Genomic DNA, 18,017 nt, shown 5'->3' with positions numbered 1-18,017 from the left:
GACCACTTCTCGCCAGTCAGACTGTTGCTGCTCCTATAACAGCCTGCATGTCGGCACTTGCAACTGCTATTTACCGTGAACGGGACACAAACCTCCCTCCATGTTGCGTCTGAGGATTCGCTCAAAGGATGACTCAGACCACACCCGTGACTTCTCTCTGTCTCGCTCTCCTCACCTCTTTGCCAGTATAAACTAACAACAGTGTAAACTGGCGCACACAATAGCTTCTTTATGTGGCAGAGCAATGTTGTTATGCTAGATAATTCTCTAAAGGTGGCCTATTCCATTTTAAAATCCCTGACACAGTTCACTGTGTGGCAGGTAACTGAGGGGTCAAACTGAGGTGACATCATAAATTTGTATTTTACTTCTCGGTTGCCTGAAAATGATTTTGATTTTGTCAAATTGACATTCATCATATTTCTAAAAATGTATCAAAATTTATTTAACTTAGTAATACTGTCTGGTCTGGTCCATTTCTAGATCCACTTTTGGGTCTTATTAGAACTGGGTAGGTAGGCCATGGTTCTGTTCCAGTCATTTTCTGTCCGGTTGTTTATGTTCAATCTGGGTTTTGTTTTGTTTGTTTAAGAGTCACTGGATATTGATGAACTCACTGGGAATATGTCTGTTGGGTGTCTTGAAGTTTCGGATGTTTATTTTTATGACGATTTACTTCGAAAAGTCGTGCTAATTAACGAACACATTTGGCACAGATGCTAGTTACCAGCTGACTAGCATGCACGATGACAGTTAGCCAACTATAGGCCTATACTGACTATAACGTATGCGTACTTAGCTCTGGCTAATCACCAGTCCCTTTCAGCTGCACTTTATAGTCTTTAACAACGCTTTGATATGTTTGTCTTTGGTGAAACCCATGGCTTGTACGCTCTAATTCATGGTGGTTTTAATGATAGGGTGTTGGTATTTAAGCAGCTGAGCAGAAATAAACTCGTCATATTTACGTAGATACTAATCGCCGCAGACGCAAAATGGTTTTGAGCTGAGATGAAGTGAAAGAGGGGTGAGGCTGACCCGCAGGAACATCTGAAAACGGCCGATCAGGTGATGTTTTTGGAAAGCGTCTCAGCCCACAATGCTGTTCTCATTTCTTCATGGCGAAATCATTTACTAGACAGACAAAGAGCGCTTTCAATTTGACGTTTCCTTAAGACTAGCCTGCTTTGGCTGCTTCCCTACGCTGAACCAACATACTCCATGACTCCAAGTTCAGTACGATCCTCTTTGCTAAAGCAACACTCAGGGATATGGTATTAAATAGCCAGGGTGATGTCAGACAAGTGACGCTCAGACAGACGACTGAATGAGGTTCATAAACTGTGTCCTGGAGTCTCTTTCAAACAAAATGAATTCACCGGTCAACGGACATCTGATGTTTGCAAAAACCCACAAGTTAAAACCACAGCGCTATCTTGATCCTCATAAATCTTAAACGATATCCCGTTTATATCGACGTCAAACAGAAGTTTCGGCCAACGCACCTGAAGGCCGTGAATCATTCATCTTGCTGCTCCGGAATTTACTGGCAAAGATTTAAATTGGCGAGTAATAGCGATAGGGACGTTTTTTGGACCTTGATTACACGGTTACTCCTTATAAACGTTTTTGAACACGGTCGTGTTTCTCTCCGCAGAAATAAGACAAACGCACCCCAACACCTGGTAGGGAGCAGCAGAGTTTCTCCCGGCCACACAAAAACCACATCAATGGCTTTGGTGGCACACGTTTTAAACACAGGTCGAATATGACTTCAGGGCTAAACTACATGAAAGACCCAAACCTTCTTTTTCTTCGTTTTTTTGACAGAAATACTGCAAGCCACTGACAATTTATCTGTCTTTAGTCAGTGCACACCTATGATTTGGTTTTTTTTTTTCATTTCATTTCGTTTTTCTTTTCTTTCTTTTCTTTTTTTTTTTTTTTACTGGTAGTGGGGCAACTTTTTGTTTACTATCTAGTTTGTGAAAAAGTACTGATCAAAGCATTGTTTGTTAAATACATCTGCTTCACAGACTTCACAAGTGCAAATATCTTTTCTGTGTGCGCCTTTTTTTTTTTTTTTGGTAACAAGTGTCGTAGATTTTATTTACTGAAAATGTGTTTATCAGGAACACTGCAAGCTGCATTGTTTGTTAAACACATCTGCTACACAGCTGCACGGATAGAAAATATGTTTGGAAAAAAAAAAGAAGAAAAAAATGGTGCGACACACTTGGCAAAGAGAGGCAGTAAGAGAAGGTGTATAAATGTACCGACACAGACAGGCAAAGGCCTACAGGCACCCTGCTGAATTCAAACACAACCCACACTGCAAGGAGATGAGCTTTTTAACATGCCAAACCAACGACGCCCTGCAGAGAAGTACAGCTGCCTTCCCAGAATGCCGTCTTTCGCACTCTCAGGTGTAAAGTGAAAAGTTTGTCAGCGTCTAAGTGGCGAGAGAGGACAGGAACTCTACATGAGCACTAGTCACTGTATCATTCACGAATCCTACAAAACAGCAGAGTGAAGAGAAAGAGAAAGAGGGAGAGTCTGGAAGACCTGTAGTCAGAGAGAGAGAAAGAGAAAGTGAGAGACAGAGGTAAAGTGGGAGAGAGAGATATAGATAGTGAGGGAGGGAGGAAGGGAGAGAGAAACACACAGACTGAGATAACAAACAAAACAACATCAAACGTCTCAGATCTTGGCAAGTGCAGTTGGCAGTAATAGCTGAGGAGCATGTCTGGAAGGGCCTCTCTCTCTCTCTCTCTCTCTCTCTCTCTCTCTCTGTGTCTCTGTCTATTTCTCTCTCGTTTCCTCTCTCACTCACTCACTCACTGACTCACTCACTCACTAGCTGTGTGTTATTAAAAAAAGGTAATTACAGACATAAATTCTGATGACATCTGGAGGGAATTTTGTGGAGGGACTGCGGGTGTTTCTCTTTCTCCAAAATACATTTGAGCTTAACCGGCTGCTCCTCTGCATACCACACCCAACGTGCAATGCCAGGGACATTTTTAGTTGAGCGCTGAGAGCAAAATGGGTATGGAAGAGGGTGGAGAAGTACTAGAAGAAGGAGGGGGGGGGGGCGGATGAGGAGGAGGCAGCGGCAAGGTCTTGTCGTGATTAATAAGACATTCTGTCTTCCGGAAAGTTCCAAACAATAGGTGTCCCTTGCAGGCAAATTGCAGGCCACTGATAACAAACTGAAGACTCATTCATGCAAGGGGGCCGAAAAAAATATCCACGCAGAATACCAATAGCTAAACTGTCAAAAGGCATGCTTCAAACGAACAAAAACAGAAAAGAAACTTGTCATTGTGGGTCATTCTCCTAATGCCACAAGAATTTACTGTAGGAGTTTAGATGCAGGAAAGGCTAGTTATCATGCTACAGCACATAATGTCCAGTCCTTGTTGTTAAACAACATCAAACATGCTAAAATTACGCGTGGGATTCTTATAAACAGACAAACGTTTCATACAGTAGGGTTTTTTTTTTTGTTGTTTTTTTTTTTTTACTGACGTTCAATCACATTCCTTGGCTGGGAAAAAAAAGTCATTAACACTTCTGTGCTAGATTCTAGAACTCTGAGGTCACAATAGAGAACAGAAAGAATAAGCAGAGAGAGAGAGAGAGAGAGAGAAAAAAGGCTTTTAAAAGCACATTCCCCTTTGTCATAAACAGTTCCACACACAGGTAATTCAAACCATCTAGAGCCAGAACGACTGGTATTTTTCAGTTGGAAAAGCTCCCAGCTCACCATTAGCAGAGACACGGAGGTGTCAACGTCTTGATAACTCGGCTGTTACGCCTTCAGAAAAAGGGCCTAGAAGGTTTTAGTGGAGTACAGAGGTTGTAAACAGCAAAGATAATCCCCCGTTCAAGTCAAACAGTGCCTACAGATTACTGCACTTAACCAGTCAGCGCAATTATTGTCTGAAGTGTTAAAATGTTGGTTAGTCATTTATCCTTCCATCAATCCATCTATCCATCTATCCATCCATCCTTCATTTCATTCATTCACTCACTCACTTGCTCACTCTCAAATTCTTTCTTTTCCTTTATTCTCCCTAGGACAGCTGTGTCTTTCTGTTTATGAGAAACACTAATTTGTTCTTGCTCTGCACAATTTGAGAAAACTCTATGAAGATTATTAACAGTCTGTCATTTGTCCGGAGGGACTTTGGATTTTGCATTTTGTTTATGTGAGTGAGAAATTATGGCCTCTCAGTTTGAATGTGTAGTCCTTGATCCTTTCGCTGGGTATTTGTTGATTAAAATTTACGACGTACCATGAACATTGAAAACAACCAACAGAAAATGAAGTCCAAAGTGTGTGATGTACATTTGCGTGTGAAGATGTTTGTGTGTGTATATGCGTGTGCGTGCGTGTGTGTGTGTGTGTGTCGTGCGGGAGGATGGGAGAGAAAACCGTGTTCCAGATGATTATGAAAGAGAGAAGTCGAGCTCTTTGTTTAAGGACTTCACAAGATTTTCTCTGTAACTGAGGCCTGTCAGCAGCGTTGCTGGATGTGGCTGTGTTGCAACATGATTGAGTTTGTGAAGATCAATGTCTCTTGCCTGGAGCAGTGCAGAGAAGGGCTAACCACTTAATTAAAGGAATGGGGGGGGGGGGGGGGGGGGGGAGAATTCCGCCTCGGTGCAGTAATTAGAAGGTTTACAGAAACTGTGCAAGGCGGCAACAGACAAGAGAGAGAAGGAAAAATGGCTATGGTCCTTAGCAATGTATGGATGCTTCTGTCCTCACTGGTTCCTGTGGGCTTGGGGTTTTGAGGGCAGGGGAGTAGGTGCTCCACTCCCAACCCCCATCCCAAATAAAGAAGAAAGCACCATTGACTCCTCTATCTGATGAACAGTCGTTGGGATCCTCTCACAGTGAGCAAGTACACGTTTTCACTGAGAGGGACGGCTGCCACATATAAACATTTTGTTTGTTTGTTTGGTTTTTTTTGTTTGTTTTTTTGTAGCATGTGTTGTTACTGAAGTGAGTTGAGTGTAATCTTTATCACTTGGATTTTGAGATAAGTCTTGAAGTTCTACAGTCAAAGCATCTTTGTTTCGTTTCATTTCTGTAGACATCCTGGCTGGTGTTGTACTCCAGCTACAACTGCTGGGTTGATAAGTTGCATTGATTTGTTTTTTTTGTTGTTTTTTTTACATTGTAATGTCAGTATTGCGCACTTAGTTTGAAGGAAAAAAAAAGTCCGGTGTTCAGAGTCGATTGTGTCAGCTACAGAAGGTGAGCAATTTCACGGTCTCTGATTCGCAAAAGGAGAAAAATATTACCCGGTCTTAATCCGATATCCGTGTATTCTCATAGGAACCCTCACACTGTTGTTGGATCTTTGGAGTGCTGCTCCTGCTCTTGCTAATACCCTTACATGAGGGAAATTACGCTGCAGCACAGCTGATGTCATGAAGGGAGTTCTAGATTACATGGAAGCCGACGGAATGCTCTTTTCCATTAAAATCAACCCAAACATTGGCTCCCTGTGCTGCGGTTCCTTCCTTCAGGGATACGGAGCCTTTTCCTGCACGGTGTATGCACCCCGACTAACAGTCGCTCACTTCTTTGGATAAAAATGAGTGAATATACGTACAGCAATGGGACCAAACAGTGGGCTTATGCAACCTGTCCCTTCCCATCTTCAACACCAACCAAAAAAAAAAAAAAAAGAACACAGAGTACAGGAGTGGGGTGATGGAGGGGGGAAGAGAAGACACAAGCCTTTTTGGTTTGTCTTGTCTGAGTGAAGCAGCGTGTTTTGCTATGCTTTCTTGCTTAATGGGCTTATTCAAACCAACAGAGCTTGGAGAATAAAACCTTTTTTTTTTCTTTTTTTTTAAATTTTGATAACGGGGCAAAATCGCCCGGATGTCCGACAGCCCCATAACAAATGGCATTAGGAAACCTTCCACACTGGCAAAGCATCCTCTCTCAGGGCATGTTTTATCAAACGCGTCCTGTGTTTAGGTTGTGGAAGCTTGAGCAAGCCCACACAGCCTGTGGAGCATATCTCTGTATCAAGGAGTTCTGTGAACGAGGCCAGTACCTCCCTCTAAACTTAACAGAGACAGAAGAGAGAGAGAGAGAGAGAGACGGAGAGAGAGAGACAGATCTCTATCACAAAGATCAGTTGTCCATTTCTCCTGACATGCTAGGATTTCACCCTAACCCTTAACAAAGAAAAGAGAGATGGAGAGAGAAAGAGTGAGAGAGAGAGAGAGAGAGAGAGTCAGGAATTTGACTGGTATCTGTCTTTCGTTAAGCAACTTAACTCAAAGGCCTCTTTTCATGCCCGTTTGTACCTGTGTGCTGGAATTTTCTCTCCTGCAGGGGGGGGCAGGGCACTGGGGTCCCTAAATGCTGACAGAGAACCAGCTCACATGTTGCAAAGAGATGTGGGGGGAGGGGGGGGGGTGCAGTCGGGGGCCAGGGGCCAAAAACAGACAGGTGTGTATGAGCGTGTGTGTGTGTGTGGCCGATTTAAGCTGACGAGCTTCAGACACACACACACACACACACACACACACACACACAGCAGCCCGAGAGCCTTGAATGTAACCTCTTTTGTCTCATTAAAGTAAGAAGCAGACAAAGCTAAACAGCAACAACTACAACAACAAAGAGAAACCCTGACCAAACCAGCCAGATCTGCACGTTTATCTCTACGGCAACACGCAACGAGTATGGAACAAATGTTGCTAACATCAACACAACGTAACACTAGCAGCCCATGTAAGGACTCCAGATTCCAGCGTAAATCTGCTTTAAGTATGGTAAACATTCAGTCAAAAGACAGCCTTGTCTAATAGTTTGAAAGACTAGGGAGAATTCCTGTCAGAGTGTTGATTTAGGGCATTCGGTTAACTGTGAAATGCCCTCCGGGGGTTGCTGATAACGACAACAAAGACACCGGCAATTAAAACCACGAGCGCTAATGTTGTCGTTTACAGTAATATTTCTCTATGCAAATCCCTGTTTTTTTTCCCCCCCTTCGGGACAGCTGCTGAAAACGTTGTGGCAGAGAGCGAAGAACGTCTGGACTGTAGAGGGATCTGTCTTCCGGGGTTTTTCTTTGTAGAGGTAAGTGTTAAAAAAAAAAAGAAAAAAGGGCTCAGTCGTCGTAAACAGCGCCTGCTTTGAAGGTAGAAGAGCACTCGTCACTCCGCATTCCCAAATCACTACTCTGTTTTTGCAACAGCGACCGTCCTGTTCCTTTTCCGCTGACTCCTTTTAGCTTTGGCGGTGGTTGTTCTGTCAGACGTGTCGTAACTTTTTAACAAAAAAAAAAACACTTCAAATGAAATCTGCTCAAAGCATATGCGTGAGAATTTTATTTATGAGAGCGTTTACTGACCCGAGCCTCTTACGTAATGACTCGTTTTCATTTGTGACCAGAAATAAGAGGCTTTTGTTTTTTAAACAAGCATTTCGTATTTTAATGAATGGATCTGGATTGTTGATGCGCCTCATTCAAATCATCAGCTAACCATCCAGGCCTTGATTAGAAGACTCAGGCGTGTTAGGTGAGTAGGAAGACACCTAAAACACACAGAGCTGTGAGACTCCAGGACTGGTAAACGCTGCTTTGTTTCCGTTTTCATTCTCGGTCTTCCTCCTCGTGAGTGTGACGAATGAGAGTGGTGGTAGTGTAGTTATTTATGTCCCCCTGTTCACCTACTCTTTACCAGTTGGAGTGACTCAGCAGAGTTCCAGTGAGGCGAGGAAATTCAAAAGCGGTCACTAAATTCTTCAGAATCCCTCATGTATGCTAAACCCATGGACCTTTATGTATGTCTGTGTGTGTCTGTGTGGGTGTGGGTTTGTGTGTGTGTGTGTGTGTGTGTGTGGTTGGTGTCTGAGGAGGTTTCGAGAGTGTTCTAGAACTCTCACACAGTTCTCTTTCACTCTGACCTTTTCTCTGTGACCAGAGAAGCGGGCTGAATGGAAGGAGTTAGTAATAATCTGTAATTTGATTCTACTGGTCTTCAAAAGCCTTCGCTGACCTTACTTCACTCATCTCAGTAGATCAATCTGGGTGTGTCCAGCACAAAAAAAAAAAAAAAACCCACGTAATGACCTAAGATGATGGACTGACATATCCTGGAGGAAACTTTAGAAAGGTCATGACGGATCTTAGAGAAAAACACAGCAAAGTGGTGTTGTTTTGGGGGTTTTTTTTCCTCTCAGGCTTGGTGGGAAGCTAACACCTTTTACAGATAACAATACATTAGTAAAGATATGGCTTCTCCCACACAGCGCTGATCTTAAAAATGAATCAAACAGCAAAAAGCAGCTTAGGGGGTGTGAGGAAAAAAGAAAAGAAAAGAAAAGAAAAGAAAAGAAAAGAAAAGAAAAGAAAAGAAAAGAAACACGTGTCAGTTGTTGTGTTACAATGGACGGGAGTGGTTATATATATTTTTTTTCTTTGGACTGACGAAGAAGCCTACGGGTAAATGATCCAACAGATAAGCATGTTTTCATCACTGGCTTTATCTGAATGGCCCTCAGCACTTTTCTGCTATTCAAGCCCTTACCCATAATGCCTTAGCCCGAAAAAACCCCAAAAAAAGGAGCGTGCGTTTAGCGCCGCATTCGATATGGGCGATGCCGAAAGCTGCCAGAACTGGGACGCACGACACCAGTATGGATTACCAGCAGCACGTACTCCAGGATTGCTCTGTGTGTGTGTGTATGTGTGTGTGTGTGTGTGTGTGTGTGTGTGTATGTGTATGTGTGTGTGTGTGTTGGGAGGGGGTGGGGTCCACTCAGATACTCTTAAGGTAACTAAGGCACTGGGAGATGATACTTTAATTTGGTCCAGTGACTGGTTTCAAAGCTAAGTGGTTCCAGAGAGCTCTTTATGCCATCACTGCTGCCTCCTCCATCCTGTTCTCCCAGTAAACAGCTTGCACATGGTGGGCGAAGCCTCAACAAAGGACGGCCTAAATTCGTACTGTCCAATGAGGGACGAGCTGGTGCTATTCTGCTTGGGCCCTGCCTCTAGATGCTTCTTTCTACACCAGACATAAACATGGAGAAGGACGTCTAGACGCAGTTGCGTTTGAAAAGCCTGCTTGTGTTTGTGAAGTAGGTCAGGTTTAACTGTAAGCACAGCAGGAGAGCTGGAGTGACACCCCCCCCCCCCACACACACACCCCCACACACCCAATCAGCTGGACGCTCGTTAACGGTACCAATTATGCATCAAGCTTTTTGTCATGGACATGACATGAAAGAGCTTTGGGAAACTGAAATAACACCCAAACTGGTTCCAACGTACACTTTAAAACCAGTGCTCTGAACAAACTGAACAAAAATATTTTGATATGACCAACGCATACACAGTATATATATGGAGGGGGGGAGCAAAAGACAGGTTGTGCCAGTCAGTGGGTGCCGCTGTGTCAACGCATGCTCTTAGTCACTGACTAGAAACAGTGGTTCCTTCTGAAGGTGATGTTTATGATTAGACGAGGATCCTGATCGGATTACAGAGAAACATCTTTTCATGCCAAGTCAGTAGAAAAACACACAGAGAAGAGTGACGGGTAAATGAGTTTACACAGACAATGCGCACGCACACACACACACACACACACACACACCCACACACATATGCACGCAAAGACAGTGACAGACAGCCCAGAAGTAACCCAACATGCCAGAACTAAAACAAGACAACTGATGGGCCAATTAGAAACGCTTTCCCCCATGCTAATAGCTCTATAAAAACATGGCACAGGTCTATAAAAGTTTTATCATTTGGAAAAGTACGCGCGTGTATCTGTGCACTGTTCGGAGCTGGGGTTGTCATCTGTGGAGCGTAGGAGGAGGAGAGGGAGGAGGCGGAAACGCTTACTTTGACAGGTGGGAATGTCACAGTACTTCCAGTAGACTCCATCATCATGATCCTGGATGTAACACCAAGGTTGGACATCGCCATCTGGGTTTCTGTGAACAGGGAAGAGAAGAGACAGTGAGAGAGAGAGAGAGAGAGAGAGGGATAAAGAGAGAGAAAGAGAGAGAGAGAGAGAGAGAGGGAGAACAAAACACCATAAAAATCAGGAAAAGGTTCTTGAAAAACGAGATGAATAGATTCCTCTTCAGCTGTCACTCAAAACGCCTGAACCCCTGGGAGCAAACCCATTACTCTTTCTTTCCCGTTTTTTTCTCCTCTCTACGTGCATCTCAGTGACCCAACCAGGCGCGTCCAGGCCCAGACCTGACCCACTGTGCAGGAGGTGATGGAAAGAGAGGCCTTTGTTCGTGCTTCAGACTACGACCCCGGGGGCAACAGCCTCTTTTGTCTGAGAGAGACGTCCCTCTGAGCCCACCTGCTGCTCTTTAACCCTTGATGTCTGATCACTTTCAAAAAAAAAAAATCTACTGAGGGGTCTGGTTTTTTTTGGTTTTTTTGGACAACTGCAGAGAAGATGTCAGGTGATGACAGACGAAGCTCATCCAAACTGCTGTTGGACGCGAGGGCATTTACCTCTGCCACACAAAGGCAGTGGCTCTTTTCCTGATTCTGCGGAGAGAAGAGCCCCCGCCACGGAAAGACACAAGCTACAATCACGGGAGAATGTTATTCTCTGCCCCTTTGACGTCTGATAAAAGGAGCCGGTGGAAAAAAAAAGCCCTCCTCGGGCAAGCGGTATCTGATTTCACCTATTGTTGAGAGAAATCTGGAAGGCGTTTTTCATTTTTATTCTTCTCCTAATGAACACACTTTCCTCTGTCTTCTTCCTCTCCTTTAAAAAAAAAAAACAGTGCCTGATACTCTTTTTTTTTGGTGTGTGATTGACCTTTTTGTGTAGGGGAGAAACCGAACCTCAGGATGGATTTGAGATAAGTAATTTTGCCTTTCTTACATAAAATCTGAGTTTACCCCCAAAGGCCTCTGATAAGGAGCAGACGTCATGAACTTGAGTGACACTGGAACCCTCGCGTGTTGTTCACGTAAGGCGTCGTAAAGTCTTTTGATTGGATGGCCAGTATGCGCAATTTGCATATGTTCTAAATAATTTATCTGAAGGACACCTTCCCAAGAGCCACTGGGTACTCTGGCGCAGTATCAGATCAGAGTCCCCTAAAATCATTCAAACAGCACACGCGGCTTCTCTCAGGGGTTTGAGGGGTTTTTTCGTCTGAACCGAGGAGACAAGAACGGTTGAACGTGTGCATACGTGGGAGGCCAGAGGAGGTGGAGAGGAGATCACCTCAAAAACCCCCTGCTAACCTTAACTCGCCTCCCTGCTAATCACTCCCCTCCCCTCTGGGCAGGTGAAATGAATTACAACCACAGTGAACCTAACCTCTCACTGCCTCCTATCCTAACCTCCTAAACTGCTCTGTCGCTTTGATCAAGAAAATGGTCCTTTTTTTTTTTTTGGTTATTTGACCTGCAGACATGCTTGCTAGCCATGAGTGAGGGGTTTCAACTCCTTTCATGTGTTACCGTAACCACGGAGATGTCATTATTGGTCCTCGTGACAGGAATGGCAGGTCTCAGATGAAACCAGGCGGGGGGAGGTGGGGGCTGGTGGCGGATTGGTTGGTTGGTTGGTTGGTTGGGGGAACGTTATTATCCTTTGCCTTTAGGTGTGGTGTGTGGAACAGGGAGAGAAATGGTTTTTAAAAAGCCCTGGTTGGATTTAGATGAAGTGGGCTCCAACTAAAGAGCTGAATGAAAAAAAAAAAAAAAAAAAAAAAAAAAAGAAATCAATCATTTTAATCCTGTTAGAAAAGACAGGGTGGTGACACGGTGGTGGGTGTGTGAGGGTTATGTGTAGTGCATGTGCGGTTTGGGTGTACTTGTGTGTGTGTGTGTGTGTGTCTGTGTGAGAGTGTGTGTGTGCATGTGCGGTTTGTGTGTACTTGTGTGTGTGTGTGTCTGTGTGAGAGTGTGCGTGTCTGTGCGAGAGTGTGTGTGTGTACTGAAAAGCCTTTCTCTGGCAGACACAGGAGAGAGACAGTGCCTTTGTGTGCATGTGTGTGTGTGTGGGGGGGGGGGGCGAGAGAGAGAGAGTGTGTACTGAAAATCTGCACATAGCCAAATAGTTTACTGTAGCAGACACAGGACAGCGATAGCGCTGGTGTAGGCGTTTTTCTGTCTGTGTGTGTCTGTGTGTGTCTGTGTGTGTGAAATCAGGCTACGGAATAGAACAGAACAGGCCAAAATTCTTATACACGGTCTGTCAATGGATGATGATAAAACTTACAGCATTACAGACCAGCCAATCACATCGATTATTGCCTCTCCTTTTTTTTTTTTTTTGACGCTGGATTTGTGGGTTACAGCATTTTAAACACCAGCTCTGTACAAAGCTTTCCGTCTTGTTGCCCTAACCACCGACTCATCTGTTTTAAGCCGCCAGGCGCGGCTGAAACGGAGAGAAAAACCAGCTGTTCACAGCTGGCCTTGTTTCAAACACTTCTCTTTAATAAACGCCTTTCCAAGCCCCCTCATCATAAAATTTATGATAAACTTTACAATATCTGGCACGAGCATATTCATCAAAAAAAAAAAAAAAGAAAAGAAGAAAAGGACGAGATTCCTTCAGATCAAAAAAACGTGTTAATAAAGGGCAGAAAACAACATGGTTTTTTCTTCTTTTTTTTTTTTCTTTCTCCTCTCTGTTCTTAAACCAGACCAGCGCCTGCCTTGCACACTTAAGCTTGCAAGTGCTTATTTGGTATCCACGGAAACGCCAAGTCAAATATCTCTTCAAATATGTTAAACAAACCAACTGAAGTTTGGGTGATTCTTTGGAATATATCCGCCGTTCCTGGCTTTACAGGACGGGACGGGATAAACACATGAAGAGCGCACCGGGTCTGTGTTTTTGGGGTTTTTTTCCCCTCTGACAGGATGTTTGGAAAATGAACTCGACGCTTTTGTCATTTTCATCGTCCGGAGAAGTGTGGAACCTACAGGAGTTAAATCAGCGTCGCTTTCGATTTCACACCAAAAGAACGATCGAGACCCATCTGATCAAAACACAGCCAAAAACCTGTCGGGAGGCTGCACAGTTGACCCTGTTCATCAAACACACAGATCACCTGAGACAAAGGGCATCCTCAAGCGACGGTAAATCAATACATGTTTATTCTGATGGGGAATATCAGAGAATAGGTCAACACACACAGACAGTTGTTACAGTACATCTGTTTAAACAGGTAAATGAAATAAGGAGTAGAGCGGTGCTTGCTGGATCCATTCAGAGGTGTAGTGGTGTGGATATTGGAATGGGAAGCTGTGAAGGGCCTGGGTTAAACACTAGACGGCTGTGTTCTGTGTGTTCTGTGGAAAGGGCCTCGGTTTAGATATACACTGACAGCGGCTCAGGGAGTCTGGGCAGGAGCTCCAGTGCTCTCGACCCCTCCCTGTGGCTCTCCTGTCACTCTCCCAGAATAATGCAACATTCCCCCCTGCCCAGTTTCTCACTGTCTCTTACGATTGGTCTTTTATAGCCCGCAATAAATGTGAAATGCGAGGATTAGTAGACCTTTTTCTCCTCTCTCTCTCTCTCTCTCTCTCTCTTTGTCTAACTTACTCTCACCTCTCTCTCTTTCTCTCTCTCTCTCTCTTTGTCTAACTTACTCTCTCTCCTCTCTCTCTCCCTTTCTCTCTCTCTCTCTCTCTTTGTCTAACTTACTCTCACCTCTCTCTCTTTCTCTCTCTCTCTCTCTTTGTCTAACTTACTCTCTCTCCTCTCTCTCTCCCTTTCTCTCTCTCTCTCTCTCTCTCTCTCTCTCTCTCTCCCTTTCTCTCTCTCTCTCTCTCTCTCTCTCTCTCTCTCTCCCTTGTCTCAGTGTGCCAGTAATTTTTCCTTTCAAGTCAAGAATCCCACCAGTAAAAGCCGACGAAAGGAACCATTGAATCACTTAATGGCATTGTTTCCCTGTCTCATTCCACCTGATCCCTCTCTATCCCATATCGCCGTGATAAAGGCATGTGTAATAAATGTGTAATAAAGCATACAATAAAGCTGTAATAAAACATGAGAGGAGAGAAAATGAAGCGTGTCCAGCTGTGCCTCTGAGAGACCTCTATGCAAGGCAATATAACAAACCCACACAGCAGATCAGACGGACGGATGGATGGATGGATGAATGGATGGATGAATGGATGGACGGATGGATGGATGGATGGATGGATGGATGGATGGATGAATGGATGGACGGACGGACGGATGGATGGATGGATGGATGGATGGATGAATGGATGGATGGATGGATGGATGGATGGACGGATGAGTGGATGGATGAGTGGATGGATGAGTGGATGGATGGACTGGCTCTTTTTTTTTCGATAGCTTGTTTTCTTTTCACACATGCTCTGTTGTCCTGCCCCATCATCATCAACACATAGAGATCATCTGTGTTTTTAGACTCTCTTTTGCTCTCTCTCTCTCTCTCTCTCTCTCTCATTCCTTTGCTCTCTCTCTCTCTCTCTCTATCAGTCCTTTGCTCTCTCTCTCGCTCTCTCTTTCTCTCTTTCTCTCTTGCCTGCTCACACTCTTTCTCAATCTGTCTCCATCTCCCCCTCTCTCTCTCATTCTAATGTAGGTCGCCCGTTAACCTGTTCATCTAGAGGAGGGATTTAGAAAATGGTGAAGTTAATATCTGACCATCCAGAACATTCACACCTTTTAAATGAATGTATCTCTACAGTATGTGCTGGACGGTTCAGAGTCCCACGTCGTTTGGTGATGGGACAGTATCCTTCACGACCGGGACATTTAGACTCCTCTCTGTGCCGGGGCTATGAGAGCAGTGCTGGGGGGTTAAGCTAACAAAGCATTAGATCAATATTAGTGTTGGGTTTAGACCTCAACCACTGCCTCCCTTAATCTTACTGTCTGCCATACAAATCCCGCCTTCACGTCTAATATCATACAGTCTACCAGACACACACACACACACACACATTCACACATATTTGTCGCTCATTTAGTGTTTTTTTTTTTTTAGCTTTTTATGATATTCTTTATACAACAATACTTTTATTTCATATTTTAGAACAATGTTTCTAAACCCCCCGCCAACCTTCCCGCACACACACACACACACACACACACACACACACACACACACACACACACACACTGCACGTTAATGTATTGGTCCAATAATTTTCCAGTAGTTCAGTAGCTGTCCACCACCTGAATCAGGTGTGCTAATTCAGAGCTGAACCCACACACACAGAACGAAACAAAAGCAAACAAAACAAAAACGTAAAGAGGAATGGGAGGCCTTCATGGCCGATCGGAGAAAAAAACACGCCGAGAGAACATTCCAGAACACTATGGGGGAGAAAAAAAAAGAACTTAACTCTTTTCATTTGGAAATATTTATTTAACTTTTTTTTTTCTTTGTTAAACACTTCTGGGGGTTTGTGTGCAGCTCAGTGACTGCCACTTTGTAGGTTTTCAAACACGCTCTTTTTAAAAGTTAATGCGATGGTGAACAGGATTGGTGCAATAACAGGCTGAAAAGAAAAGAAAGAAAAAAAAAAACCCAGGGAGGTCATTTGCTGCGGCTCTCTATCCCCTGAGCGCTTGTGGTACTGGGAGATTTGTGGACTTTGCTTGTGTAAACTTTTCAAGCACTACAGATTTCGCATGATGACAGGATCAGGGGGAGAGGGGAAAAAAACAAAAAAAAAACGGGGCCCGCGTTTTGGGACGACTGTCAAAAAAGCTCAGGACGTGACTTTCAGGACGTGACTTTCTGAGCTTGTTCAAGGCGAAAAAAAAAAACAAAAAAAAAAAACCCTGCCCCCTGACGAGTGAAACAACCTTTTGGCTTAATAATTTAGATGCATGCGTAATGTGTTTATAGTACAACATATTAATCCACTTCATGTTTACGAGAGCAAAATAAAAGTACTGTAAAACCATTCTAAACAATACAAAGTCCTCTTATAAATGCTCACACATTCAGTGTCACTCTCACACTTGTCACGAGTGCCTCCAATAAATCTGAATTAATGGCATGCCAACGTGCAAGTCCAATACAAATCTTGTATGCCATTGTGTTGTCCTTTACTTGCAGTGATAACTAAGCTGCTGAAACGCATGTTGCAAATATGTTGATGAAATGCAGAAGTTTGTGCCCACAGTAGCTCAATGCGACGTCTCACAGTGGACTGCGGTTTTGGGGGTGGGGGGGTATGGGGGGGGGGTCGTTGGTGGTGGTGTGGACGGGACTGACCTGCAGAAGTTGTGGCTCCCCAGGCCTCCCTCTCCGTTGGGGTACTTCAGGGTGTTGTACGGGTGCTGGAAGGTCTCGTTCCAAAACAGGCATGGCTTTCCCCCCTGTAGCCCCGTGTGGTTCTGCTTGCCCCTGTAGTCTTCTCCGTTAGCCGTGTAACACTCTGCGGAGGAGGCAAAAGGGAGGAGAGAGAGAGAGAGAGAGAGAGAGAGAGAGAGAGAACAGAGGACAGAAACAGAAGGCTGTTTAGACTTGACTAATGAGATTTAGGCTCTTTGAGGCATATTTTTCTCCAGAATGAGGGAGGAACTAAGGCCTTTGGAGTGTGAGTTCATAAATGGACGAGCCTGACAGGATGACTCACCCATCAGATTATTCTGGAAAGGTCTGGGCAATTAAAGGAGGGGGGGGGAGTGGGGGGGCGGGTGATAAAGTTGATATAAATAGAGTTTAAGTTGTTTACTCTGGCGCGTCTACGTGTCTGCTAACAGATTCACTGGAGTATGACACGGTGATGTGAATACAACCACACGGATTAGTACTCGCACAAAAAAACCTTAGTGATAAAATCAAAACACAACTCGAAAACGTTGGACAGAAAAAAAAGACTTAGCCCATGCTCCACTGATTCTGTGTCTGTAACAACAAAAACATGGCCCTGCTACCAGCTTTCTCCATCAAAAGAAGAACAAAAAACATTGTTCTCAATAAAAAAAAGAGAGAGAGAGAGAGAGAGAGAGAGAGAAAGAGAGAGAGAGAGAGAGAGAGAGAAGGGGGATCTCTCATGCTTCGAGGGGTGTCTGTGTATGGTTTCTGAAAGCTTCAAAAGCGTCTTTCTGGGGGGGGGGGGGGGGGGGTTAGATCTGGTTTGAGTGAGGGACCTGGTGGGTGGTATTGTCTTTGAGTCGTAGTCCTCTAAACTCAGCAGTGGAGAGCCTTGTGCCTTTTGCCTTTTCCTAGACTATCATTATAACTTCCCAGAATCCTTTTCTCTCTCTCTCTCTCTCTCTCTCTCTCTCTCTCTCTCTCTCTGTCTGTGCATGTGTCTATGTGCAGAGTTGAACTTTCATATCTAAGACATCAGAGAGAGAGAGAAAGAGAGAGAGAAAGATAGAGAACGAATTCTGATAACATCGAAAGTGGTACCACTTGTCATTCAGAGGGTCTGAGCGCCTCTTTGTCGTAATCTCCACGTAAACGGAGAACGCACCAGCGCCACGACAAAACAACTGTGAACCTAAAAACAAAGCAATCGTTTACAGCCACTGAACATTCACGGAGACATTCTCCAAAACGTATGAAGTTATCGGCCTTGTCTGGAGGCTGGTAGTGTGACGGACAGCGTAATGCATGACAGCTTTCTCATTTGACCCAGCTCTGTCTAAAAGCCTTATGGAAGTAGATGGGTAATGTTTTTGTTTTTTTGTTTTTTTAAAATAAGGTCAGGTTCTATATTACTCACAGATCAATGTCAATTTAATACATAACCAGGGCGTACTATAAAAGAGAAGTGAAAAAAACGCGATGCACTCCTGCAGTTCAGTGTTGTGTCCCTGACAAAGGCAGGTCTGCCGGCCCACGCAGGATGTCTTGCTCTGCTTTTGAAAGACCACTGCTTTTGATCTCTCTCTCTGAAAGACTGATACTTTTTTTTTCTTTTCTTTAGTCCGACCCATGTTCGCTCGATGTCCACTTGACTCTGAGTGAAAACTGCTACTCCAGAGAGGCTACTTGCAGTCAGAGGCCAGCTAATGATCCCCCC

General features: G+C 44.2%; 1 protein-coding gene across 1 annotated transcript in view; it reads right to left on the bottom strand.

Annotated features, from left to right (window-relative positions):
- The window catches only part of kremen1 (kringle containing transmembrane protein 1), a 46,944-nt gene that overhangs the window by 10,806 nt on the left and 18,121 nt on the right, over positions 1 to 18,017 (bottom strand). The window contains exons 2-3 of the mRNA XM_030791733.1: positions 16,256 to 16,418; positions 9,897 to 9,988 (exon numbers count right to left, since the gene is read on the bottom strand). Coding sequence (XP_030647593.1) covers positions 9,897 to 9,988; positions 16,256 to 16,418 — 255 coding nt within the window. The remainder of the gene's footprint in view (positions 1 to 9,896; positions 9,989 to 16,255; positions 16,419 to 18,017) is intronic.

The sequence above is a fragment of the Chanos chanos genome, chromosome 14 (assembly GCF_902362185.1).
Source record: "Chanos chanos chromosome 14, fChaCha1.1, whole genome shotgun sequence".
Lineage (NCBI taxonomy): Eukaryota > Metazoa > Chordata > Actinopteri > Gonorynchiformes > Chanidae > Chanos > Chanos chanos.
The sequence above is the reverse complement of the archived record's forward strand: the minus strand, read 5'-3'. Positions and strand labels throughout refer to the sequence as shown.